This window comes from Ictalurus furcatus, chromosome 27, assembly GCF_023375685.1.
Source record: "Ictalurus furcatus strain D&B chromosome 27, Billie_1.0, whole genome shotgun sequence".
NCBI lineage: Eukaryota > Metazoa > Chordata > Actinopteri > Siluriformes > Ictaluridae > Ictalurus > Ictalurus furcatus.
In genome coordinates this window covers 7,310,456-7,323,804 of record NC_071281.1, presented here as the reverse complement: position 1 = coordinate 7,323,804, position 13,349 = coordinate 7,310,456, and the positions used below count along the sequence as shown (strand labels likewise).

Sequence of the window (13,349 nt, the reverse complement as noted above, 5' to 3'; positions counted from 1 at the left end):
ACAAATGAAACAAAAATATTATACTTTGTCATTTATTTATTGAGGAAAATGAGCCAATATTACATATCCATGAGTGGCAAAAGTATGTGAACCTCTAAGATTAGCGGTTAATTTGAAGGTGAAATTAGAGTCAGGTGTTTTCAATCAATGGGATGATAAGCAGGTGTGAGTGAGCACCCTATTCTTTTTATTAAATAACAGGGATATATCAAAATCTGATCTTCACAGCAAATGTCTGTGGAAATGTATCATGGCATGAACAAAGGAGATTTCTGAGGACCTCAGAAAAAGAGTTTGGACTCCACCAATCCACAGTCAGACAGATTGTATACAAAAGGAGGACATTTAAGACCACTTAAGGTTCACATACTTTTGCCACTCACAGATATGTAATATTGGATCATTTTCCATTGTATCTGACTGGAGTGAGCCATTAAGTAAGAAATGTAATAATAATAATAGTAATAATAATAATAATAATAATAATCCATCCATCAATCCATTTTCTATACCGCTTATCCTACACAGGGTCGCAGGGAGCCAGGAGCCTATCCCAGGGAACTCGGGTACAAGGCGGGAGACATGCTGGTGCTAACCCATCACAGGGCACAATCACACACACACACTACAGTCAATTTGGAAATGCCAATCAGCCTACAGCACATGTTATTGGCCTGGGGGAAGAAAACCGGCGTACCCGGAGTAATCCCCCAAAGCATGAGGAACATATGCAAACTCTGCGCACACAGGGTGGTGGCAGGATTCGAACCCCCCCAACCGCACAAATGCGAGGCAAATGTGATGACCAATAACCCACCATGCCCCCCAATAATAATAATTATAATAATAATAATTATTATTATAATAATAAATAAAAATAAAGTCAGCAAGTGTTTGATTCCTCTTACAGCACAGCAATTTTCAATTCTTACATTTGTAATATTTTAATGTAAGGCATTCCGCACTTTTAACCATTCATAGTTAAATTTAATGCTGTAGAAAGTCCTTGAGACAACAGTTATAAAAGTTGTAATAGTCATCCCCTCACCAGCATCTTTTTTTTATTATTTTTTTTTTTATTATGGTTAATAAGACGGAAAAATGCACGTTACCCAGAAACCACACTGTGCTTGAAAACTCTCCCATGTGAGAAAACTTACTGACTGGTACAAAGCACTGACACTGCAGACTCCTTCCATAAAGGTTCATTTAATGTCTCCTTACAAAATACTTCACCATATTGATGATTATACTTTTTCTTTTCTTTTTTTTAAAAAAAAAAAAAAGCAACCTGCTTTTATTATTATTTAGATTACGTTTAGATTATTTGTTTAGTTTAGATTATGAGCAGCGTACATCATATAAGATTTATGAGTAGTAGTTAGTACTATAGAAGTAGCAGTATGAGTAGTTAGTAATGTATTAGAACAAGCATATTAAAATAAACCTGTCATTTAAATTCCAGCTGGAACTGCTGTCAGAAGTATGAATAAAGCATTCAACAGCACTGTGGTATGAAATAAGGAATCAAATCGTCTAGTCCATCCACTGAAAGATGGACTAGAAAGAGGATGGACCTTTTTACGCTTTCATACCACAATGAACTTTCTTTTACTTTCACACTATCCGTTGTTACCCAGATGAGGACGGGTTCCCTTCTGAGTCTGGTTCCTCTCAAGGTTTCCTCCTCATATCATCTTAGGGGGTTTTCCTTCGCCAATGGCTCGCTCAATAGGGACAAATTCACACACTTAAAATCTGTTTCCTGTGTTTATATATTTCTATGTCCACTGTTAAAAGCGCTATACAAAATAAAATTGAATTGAAGTGAATACCAGCAATGGACTAATCATATAATCTGTACAAGTTTGCAACACAGCGACAACTAGTGATTTCTTGAAAATTATGCGAATAGGTTACGACATGGTAAAGCCACAAATATCCAGATAATGTCTTCAGTAAATTCCTCGGTCCGAATCCTGCAGCACAGGCTGTTTATTTAGAGAATTCTAACTGGGATTTGATCTGAGTGCTATTTCAATATTAAATCCCATTAAAGACGAAGGGAGAGCAAAAAGAGCAGTTTATTGCACGCTAGTGTGACTGGAGGGTTGCAGCTGCACCGAGAACAAATCTTTAAACAAAATAATCATCATTCAAGCGGTTTGGCTGCATCATCAACTTTCTTATTGATTTTAGTCTTTGGTCCAAGAAAGCATTCTTTTTTTTTTTTTTTGTGAGTAATCATTTTGGACTTTTAGTACAATAAAAAAAATGGATCTTGCATCAAAACATGGAATAAAATGAGTTGGAATAAAAAAATAAAAAAAAAATCATTATTCTTGAGTTCAGATGGAAGCTACTTGACCCACTGAGAAAGAAAGAGAGTTTACTAATGTGCTTAGAAGATGTTTGGGGACTGCTCTTTAAAGGCCAACAGTTTATGCATAATCATAATTGGATGTCCATCATGACCATGTACATCATAAGATTAATGAACTAAATGTACAGTGAAAACCTTGGACAACACCTTGGTCTTTTTTATTGCTGGTTATCACAACTATAAATGCATGTATTTTACAGAAAGTGTTTCGAAAACGTAAACTGGCCAAAACAATCATTTCTGCCCGGGGGCCAAGGTTTTAAGTAGTTATTATATTCCATTACCATAGGTATTGCTGTTATCGTATTATCTTATCGCAGTGTTTCCTACACATAGGTTATACTTTGGCAGTGCAGCTCAGGGTTTAGGGGGAAGAGCAGCAACACCATAAATTAACTGGCACAAGAACCGGATGGACCTGGTAAACATAAATATAATACAAATCAATATCAATTTCCTGAACGCTTTCATCCGGATCAGACTGTTTATAACTGACCTGCGCTCAAACAGTCAATACTGATATACAATAATTACTGATAAATATTGCATTTGCATTATTGAATCAGGATTTTTTTTTAAAGGGAACACACACTTACAGTATATCCATCCATCCATCCATCCATCTTCTACACCGCTTATCCTTTTCAGGGGAAACCTGGACAGCGGGGTACACCCTGGGCAGGGTGCCAGTCCATCGCACACTCACACACCCATTCATACACTACGGACACTTCAGACAATCAGCATTGGCATGTCTTTGGATGTCTTTGGACTGGGGGAGGAAACCGGAGATTTATATTTATATAAACTGTATATTTATATGTAGTCAGTTGCAATGCTTCCTCACCCCTCGATATAGCAAACAGAGGTACATGTGATAATTTAGCTAGCTTTAGTAGAACTGTAATTTACCCTTTTTAAAAATAAACACTAACATGCTATGGGTAAGGTTGTGAGAAGTTATAATACTAATATTCCTTTCAGCCCTGCACTCTACCAACACTAACAGGACAAAAATTAAACAAGGCTACACCAGTAAAAGGTGCTGATGCACCATTATAAGGGTAGTGTAAATGTTATGTAAAATAGAGTAACTCCACTTACACACCAAATCAACCTGCATATTGGTCCACACACCCCCCCGCCCATACCCCCAAAGGCGACACAGTTTAAAGGGGTACATCGTGTAATCTGGAGACAGCTGCGGACTATTAACTGTTCCAGGAGTGTGTGTGTGTGTTTTTATGTTGAGCATTACTGGGCATTACCGGATCCTCTCTTTACACACAGCTCTGATGAAGTCCTGTACATGTGGATGTGTGAGGTGCTGGTCATAGTGCTGGATCAGTTTAGAGTATATGGTGGGGACGGCCATGAACACGGTCACCGCTGGAGACTGGGAACTCAGCAACTGCTCCCAGACCTGAGAGAGAGAGAGAGAGAGAGCGAGAGAGAGAGTGTAGACAGAATATAGTATACAGTAACTTGTATAAGAATTCGCACCTTCTTAAACTTTTCCACATTTTGTAGTGTTACAGCCTTAATTAGGATCATACGTCATGACTCTACAACAAATAGCTTACAATTAATTCATAATTAATGATTCGATAATAAATAATAATTAAATATTACTATTATATTAATATTATCACTTAAATAAATAAATATGATCAAATTAACCATTAAATAATGAAAGCGGATAGAGAAAAATATAGTTTGCAAAATTATTCATAAATAAAAAATGTTGTGACTGCAAAAGTATTGTTGCTGTGAAACCCCCTGAATTCCTAAATTAACAGGTTATATTTTTAAAATAAATAAATAAATAAATAAATCCTGTGAAACACCATTAAATCTATTATTAAAAAGTGCAAAGAACGTAAAACATCTGTGACTCCTGTCTAGAGGAAACCGTTCACCAAAAGTCAGTGTCTGGGTAAACAGATGATCATTCAGAGAAGCAACCAAAAGGCCGAGGGTAGAAAAGACGATCCGCGACTCAGACGGGAGAAGCTGTAGACGAGACAGCCATAGTCTGGAGACTCCACAAAGCTGGGTTTTTATGGAAGAGTGGTAAGAAGAAAGCCACTGTTGAAAGGCTGAAAACTCATACATATCACATGTTGGAATCTCAGCCAACACGTGTGAAAAGGTTCTCTGGTCTGATGAGACCTAAAGTAGACGTTCTGACTTTAGCACAACGCAGTGCATTTGGCAGAAACTCAAAGCTGCTCAGCACCCCGAGAACAACACCGGCATAGTAAAGCATGGTGCCGGTAGCATCATGTTATAGGGATGCTTTTCAGCAGGGACTGGGATACTGGTCAAGGCTGAGGGCAAGACGAATAGAGCCATATAAAGATACAAATCCTAGAAGAAAACCTGTAGAGCTCAATTTGAAAAATTGAAAACTGCTGTTCAGCTGACAGAGCTTGAGCAACTGCCAAGAAGAACAGGTAAAACCATCAGGACCCTGATTTTTATAGGTGATAGGCAGATATCCCAGAAGACTTTTGCAGTTGCAGCTGTAACTACAGCCAGAGGTGGTTAATACCAAGCATTCACCCAGGGGGGTGAATACCTATGCAACCAACAAATTTATTTCCGTCACAATAAAATATTTTGCACGTGTGTTTATCAAAACATAACAATGCCAATTAAGTCCATTTCAATCCTAGGCTTTAATGTGGCTTATGCAATGCACTGTATGTATTAGGGATAGGATAGAGTTAGGTGTGACGGAGATGCATGCCCATTTAGATATATATTCCAATAATAATAATAATAATAATAATAAATATATGTCCAGTAAGAAACTCACAAAAAAGGAGAGCACACTAACAAGCCAGGCTGACGTGATAGTACGATACAGGCAAAGAGACACAAAGTTGATCTCATGATTTATTCTGATGCGATCATTGTCATCCAATCAGGACTGAATGAACAGGTGCAGTGTTGGCATAACAATCTCGTTTAAATGATAATAATCATGAACTTTCATCATATAAGTGACGGATAACTGGTAACAAGCACGCATGTATAAATTCAACAAAACACACACAAGCTACAGTAACAAATAACATCCAGACATCAAATACGATCTGCATTTATATGTAGACTTTATTGTTTCTCTCTCTCTCTCTCTTTTTCTCTCACACAGGCACACTCACTCACACACACTCTCACACACATACATACACACAGTCAGTCGCAGAGCGAGGCTGCACGGCTGGCTGCACCTCCACGCCGCTGTGGGAGAAAAGTGTGAATTAATTGAAGGTGAACGACAGATTCTCCTCCTCCACCACCCCAACACCCCCCCGCACCACAAAGGATGCTGCCTTCTTCCAGCCTTCCCTCCTCCTCACTCTCTCCATTTCATTATTTCCTGCTTCAGTGCCTCCGCTCTCTTATCAGTCTCTCTGTCTCACCCCCCCTCCACACACACACACACACAAACACACACACACACTCTCTCTCTCCCTGTCTCTCTCTCTAAGACAGCACACACTCTTTTATTAGCTGTAACTGATTCCCAACTTCTTCTCTCCTCTCATCTCACCTCGTCTTTGTCTCTCTCCATCCATTTCTCAGGGTTAATAGATTTCCTCATTGTCTACATTATTTATCAGCATAACCGTGTTCACGCGAAATATCCATAACCCTAGAAATCACCTAGACCAGACATTTTATGATATACGGCAATGTTTAACGCAGACAAATTTGAAGGTGTATCGCACGTCCTTCTCAAAACTATTAAGTGCAATAATTCTGTTCACTACATAAATACTCCAATGACATAGACATACAGCAAACGTCACCACTGATTCACCTTCAAACAATAAAGAGCCGTTCCTATAGAACACTATACATCAGTCTTACACTTTAAATATATACATCAGCAACACTGCAGTGTTTCTTCCCACAAATCCAGCTCTGTCCTCACAATCAGAAAGCTCAGCTTCTCTAGTTTAAAGTGGAATCTGAAGCATTTTGCTGTCTCAAAAAAAAAAGTTATTCAAGCAGAAATGTGTTAGGTCTTAAAGGAATACTCCAGTGCTTTTTTTTTTGTGTTGTTTTTTTTAACCTACCACTTCTGGAGCGCATGTTTGATTACCATGAACAAGAATTTCGATACACTTGCCTGTAAAGAAAAAAAACAAACCACAAGCCTGTTTACGTGAAACTTACTCACGATTCAAATCTATGGGCAGACGCTGAATTCACTCAACAAACAAACAATCTTGTTTTTGTAGAATGCTTTCATTAATTCAAGATTCAACGTTGAAGGACTTTAAGCTTCCTTGTACAATGCCAGCCTTAGTTTGCATCTCATGGGTGCTACAATAATAAAGTGAATGAACAAAATGATGCAAAAGGTGCAAACAAAGGGGGGGGGGTGTAAATTTTTGAACTGGAAGACTTGTGTAAATTGTTAATTAGAGCCCCCCCCCCCCCCCCCAATTTAGTACTGCTTTTCAGAAGCGACATAAGATGTCTACATGTTTCCCAGAAGACAAACTAATAACAATTTATACCGATCATCCTGTTCAAAAGTTTACACAGCCCCCTCCCCCCCCAATTCTTAATGTATCGTGTTGCCTTCTGGAGCGTCAGTGAATGTTTGCACCTTTTGTAATAGTCGTGTACGAGTCCCTCAGTCGTCCTCGGTGTGAAAAGATGAATCTCAACATCATATAGAGACTGCTGGAAAGGGGTCACATATGCAGAAGATGCTGGAAAAGTAAAGAACGTGCAGGACCTGGAGGATTTCTCTGAAGAACAGTGGGCAGTTTAACTGCTCAGGACAAACGAGGGACTCATGAACAACTCTCACAAAACATAAACACAGTCGCTGATCATCCAGGTAACGACACACGGGATTAAGAATCAAGCGTATGTAAACTTTTGAACTGGTTCATTTGTGTAAATTCAGTCATTATTGTGCCTTGTGAACTATATGTAAACTTCTGTTATGTGAAATAGCTTCTTCAGGGCAGAACTAAATAAAAAATCTAACTGCAATTTTTATGTTTCCTCTTATTTTTCAATTATTAACATTTTGCAGATTCTACCAAAATGGTTTGTGAATTTATGATCACGACGGTACTTTAATTTACTTCAAAACTGATCTGTTCCTATATTTTTGCTCACCTACAAATTGGGTGGTCTGATACAAAAGGGTTCTATGTTTTAAGCTGTTTAACACGTCTAGATGTAATCATGTCCGTCTTCTGATCTCAAACCCAAATGTCTCGTGTAGAGCACAAACAAATGAAGTTCCAATAGTTTCAGAGGGGACTGTAAACAGGGACGTACCCGAGCTTCAGGCTGACGGCACATGGATACCTCCGAACTATAGGCAAAAACGTTTAGAATTACTTTTACCTTTATTGTTAGTATAACGGCTGTAAATGAGTTGGAATTCAAGTTAATTAGTGGACTTCACCAACTGCCCTTAGACTTCCATTATAACCAACTTGGCTCTTTTTCTTAGTACAAAGAAATTTACATTATAGTTTGTGGAAATCTCACACTGAGTGCAGACGTGGCAAATAGACACTAGTTTGCAAAACACTGCAGTAATCCCTCAAGATCCAATGTGTCACTTCAAATTCCGCATTAAACTAGATAAGCAGTTTCCTGAATGCACAATAGATATCTTCAGCGCTCACACAGTATTACTGTCATGAACGCTGCCGAATTTCATCAGCAGAGGCGAGCAAATCTATAATATTTGTACTGGATTTTATTTCTGCATTTATAGCTGTGTTGGCAAGCTTTGCACTTTTCCTTAAACCTGCGACACACTGCTCTTAGCACCTTATTTTCACCGATTTATTTGTTAATGTTGATTTTTTTTTTTTCCCCACATGCACAGCCTTTGTAGCTTATGTTTAATTGATAAAGTAGAAATGCCATGCAATATCACGAGAAACACTCAATTAAAATCCAAGAAAATCCGCACGTTTAATATTTAATATATAGATCCTATGAAGCTCTTTCTTTCTGACTACACACTCCCTGTACTGAGGGGAAAAACAAACCCATTCATCCCTAAATCTGGGTGTATTTTCCACTTGAGCAGGAAGCAAAATTGCATCCTAATCAGTCAAACAGCTCAGAAAAACAAAAGCGCTGCACGGATCGATTTTTCTGCTTCATTAAAAATTTCTGAAGCCTCATGTTGTAAATAATAAAGCCAGAGAACAAAAATAAATAAATAAATAAAAATAAAAAGCACTGATGTTTTTTCGAAAACTGAAACTTCATTGTCTTTGGCACACAAGGTCATATCAGTAAAGAGAATGTAGACTTCTTGGCGTGAAGGTGCTGCTGTTGTTTTGACGGTGTCCTCTCCACCCTTTGCTGTCACGCAGCACCTTGACTCCCATTAAAATCCACAGGACCTTTAAACCTCCTCCTCTTCCAGAGCCGCCCGATCATCCTTCAACGTCAGCGCATCGATTGATCCTCTAGCGAGTCTGCAACACTCGGATACAAAGCCGCACGGGGCAATCCATCACGCGCACTCCAACGCTTTGGTGTGACAGTCTAGTCTCGTTCTCTTACGCGCACACACACACACACACATATCCTGTCAGCTCCTGGTCGCTGCCACTGACGCCTACAGTGGTGGCAGAGCGGCGACGTGGCTACAATTAGCGCGGCCCTGTGACAACTTCCCGATAAGGCTGAACACACACACCACCATCACCACCTCTTCCCTACGATACACACCACACACTGGCTCAAAAACACGGCCCTATAGAGCCCTTAGAGATCACAAACCTGAGGTGCTTAATCATCACACATAAAGAACAATAAATGAAAGGGATAAATGTAATACGGGTATTTTATAAGTACATTCAAAGCTGAAACAACTGCTGAAACTACAGTAAAGCATTTTTGATAACACACCGGAATGAGAACAGACCACAAACTGAGAATAAACATACGGGAGCAAGTAAAATATATACATACATACACACACACATACACACATATACATATATACACATATGCATATATACACACACACACACACACACACACACACACATATATATATATATATATATACGTACATACATATACACACACACACACACACACATATATATACATACATATACACATACATATATATACATACATATACACACATAAATATATATACATACATATACATACATATACACACATACATATATATACATACATGCACACACACAGTATCTCACAAAAGTGAGTACACCCCTCACATTTTTGTAAATATTTGATGATATCTTTTCATGTGACAGCACTGAAGAAATGACACTTTGCTACAATGTAAAGTAGTGAGTGTACAGCTTGTGTAACAGTGTAAATTTGCCGTCCCCTCAAAATAACTCAACACACAGCCATTAATGTCTAAACCGCTGGCAACAAAAGTAAGTACACCCCTAAGTGAAAATGTCCAGACCTAAACCCTATTGAGCCTCTGTGGGGCATCCTCAAACGGAAGGGGGAGGAGCACAAGGTCTCTAACATCCACCAGCTCCGTGATGTCATCATGGAGGAGTGGAAGAGGACTCCAGTGTCAACCTGTGAAGCTCTGGTGAACTCCATGCCCAAGAGGGTTAAGGCAGTGCTGGAAAATAATGGTGGCCACACAAAATATTGACACTTTGGGCCCAATTTGGACATTTTCACAGCAAATTTACACTGTTACACAAGCTGTACACTCACTACTTTACATTGTAGCAAAGTGTCATTTCTTCAGTGTTGTCACATGAAAACATATAATCAAATATTTACAAAAATGTGAGGGGTGTACTCACTTTTGTGAGATAGTGTGTGTGTATATTTATATTTTTATATTTATATATATATATATATATATATATATATATATATATATATATATATATATATACACACACACACACACACACACACACACACACCATTCATTTATTTTGCCAACAACCAACCCAACTATTAACATTTAATTTAATCCAAGGAGTCATTCTAGAATGTTCCACTGGTTTGTTGTAATGTACAGTTGTGCCCAAAAGTTTGCACACCCCTTGCAGAATCTGTGAAATCTTAATACTGTTAACAAAATAAGACTGATCACAAAAATCCCATGCTGTTTTTTATTTAGTTCTGCCCTGAATAAGCTGTTTCACATAACAGATGTTTATATATATAGTCCACAAGTCAAGATAATAGCTGAATTTATCAAAAATTACCCTGTTCAAAGTTTACATACACTTGATTTTTAATCCTGTGTGTTGTTACCTGGATGATCAGCGACTGTGTTTATGTTTTGTGAGAGTTGTTCATGAGTCCCTTGTTTGTCCTGAGCAGTTAAACTGCCCACTGTTCTTCAGAAAAATCCTCCAGGTCCTGTACTTTCTTCACTTTTCCAGCATCTTCTGCATATGTGACCCCTTTCCAACAGTGACTATATGATGTTGAGATCCATCTTTTCACACTGAGGACGACTGAGGGACTCGTACACGACTATTACAAAAGGTGCAAACATTCACTGATGCTCCAGAAGGTGACACGATACATTAAGAGCCAGGGGGATTTAAACTTTTGAACAGGATGAGCAGTGTAAATTGTTATTATTTTGTTTAAAGATCTTTCTCTTTTCATTCAGTAATGCCCAGATGCTAAATAAAATACTTACACGTCTCCCAGAAGACAAAATGCTAACAATTGACCCAGATCATCCGACTTTTGAACGGGGTAATTTTCACAAATTCTGCAAGGGGTATACAAACTTTTGGGCACCACTGTACATGAAATGAGTGGTCAAGCCAAACACCCGCTTCAGTGTCAGTTACACAGGAAAGGAGTTTGGGACATGTGACAGGAATTCACTTTACTATCTGCTAATTATTCCTCTTAACCTGCTAATCTCTAAGCTCACCTAGAGACATGTCCAAAACAATGTCCAATCTTCCATTTCCTACTAATGACAAATGTAAGGAACAAAACACATGGTGTGCTGGTATAGGAAAATCATCAGTAGCAAGCCTGTGGGATGAAGCAGAGTCAATATTACTTGCCTGAAGTTATTCTCCTATAAAAGCATATCCAAGTTGTTTTATTCCACGTATACCACAGCAATTTGACAACGCTAACACTTTTTATGTATGAAAGATAAACACTGCACATTTTATCCATTTGTAGTCATTGTGGAACATCCACGAAACAAATTCGTTCCTCTCACCACTTATCTTCCAGTAGTTATCCACAGACACTCCTTCACCAGACACTTTTTCTCCTCTTTTGAACTTAATAAGCCCAAACAATGCAACTTGTCATGTTACTGAGAAACCATAAAGCCCTCCATTATTAAGAACTTAAGGCAACAGCTTTAGACTCCATCCAGAAATGTTACATAAACGTTATTACACAGAAAAATTCATGTACTGTAGAGCTCCCCCAAACAAGTCCATGAGTAAGTTACTATATAATCGATGCGAGTGGCCTTGCAGCTGGAAATACTATCCTATAACTACTACGCTGTTATAAAAAAAATGAATCGACACCTGTTTAGACAGAAAGCTACTGATGGGATTCTATGAGTGTGAAGTCCCATCAGTGCCACTGGAGTGGTGTGGGTTTAGTGGTGTGGGTTTAGTCCCTGTCGAGCCCAGTAAAGGAGGCATGACCGTTGTAATTGCTACAACCAGTGAAAGAGTTGAGTTAGTTAGTTACATTTATATAGTGCTTTTCTACACACTCAAAGCGCTTTACATAGTACGGGTCGGGGGTATCTCCTCAACCACCACTAGTGTGTAGCATCAACTTGGATGATGTGACGGCAGCCATAGTGCGCCAGAACGCCCACCACACACCAGCTATTAGTTTAGAGGAGAGGAGAGGAGAGTGATGTAGCCAATTCAGGCATGGGGATTATTAGGGGGCCATGATAGAGAAGGGCCAAAGGGGGAATTTTGCCAGGACACCCGAGTATACTCCTACTCTTTTACAATAAGTGTCCAAGGATTTTTGATGACCACAGAGATTCAGGACCTCACTTTAACATCTGAAAGACAGTGCTGTTTTGACAGTATAGTGTCCCCGTCACTATACTGCATCACACAGACCACAGAGTGAGCGCCCTCTGCTGGCCACACTAATACTACTTCTAGCAGCAGTCTAAGATTTCCCCAGGAGGTCTCCCAACCAGGTACTGGCCAGGCTCAACCCTGCTTAGCTCCAGTGGGAAACCAGGCGAGAACTGCAGGAAGATCTGGCTCTGGCATATGAGGCCTTTGTACCCGTTAGGTCTAGTGAAGAACACATTGCCTTTGTACTATTAAGGCCTAGTGAAGGGGCCATGGTCTTGATGCTTTTTAGGGCAGGGGTCATCAACCTGTCAATCATGATCAACTGGTAGATCTTTAAGACTTTCCCTGTAGCTCCCAAAAATAATAGAAAAATAAATACACAAATACACTATCTCTGATTAATGTTCAGTTTTGCAAGCACCTCTCTTTCTTTCTCTTGAGCCAGCTGTTGTATTTTTTCAGCATAGCAGGTGCTTCTTTAAAGTGACCAAAGAGATAAGAGAAAAGTCCCGGTACGTTAAATGTCCTAAACGTCGAAAAAGACAAGCGTGTATGTATGTTGTGCCACCAAACACAAGCACGGTCTAAAAGAGGAAATCTGGAGCAGCACCACAATGCCAACCACCAGAAATTGAAAGACGGCTACCCACCAAAGAGTGCAATCCATGCTAGGAAAGCTGACAAGTTGAAATCGGAGTTGAAGGCCCAACAATCGCTTCGGAAAAAAGCTTCTGCTCAAATTAAGGCCGCTACTGAAGTATCATTTCATGTAAGGCACCTTTTGGTTAAACACAAGAAGCCTTTCAACGGCTTCAAAAACAAAGACATCAAATCCGCACGTGCATCGACAAGTGTTAAGGGATATGTCACTCGGTGAATATTTTTCACTA

The 13,349-nt window shown here is 39.1% G+C and overlaps 1 protein-coding gene across 1 annotated transcript in view; it reads right to left on the bottom strand.

Moving 5' to 3' along the window:
• The window catches only part of acsf3 (acyl-CoA synthetase family member 3), a 74,190-nt gene that overhangs the window by 52,951 nt on the left and 7,890 nt on the right, over positions 1-13,349 (bottom strand). Inside the window, exon 3 of the mRNA XM_053616855.1 lies at positions 3,652-3,806. Coding sequence (XP_053472830.1) covers positions 3,652-3,806 — 155 coding nt within the window. The remainder of the gene's footprint in view (positions 1-3,651; positions 3,807-13,349) is intronic.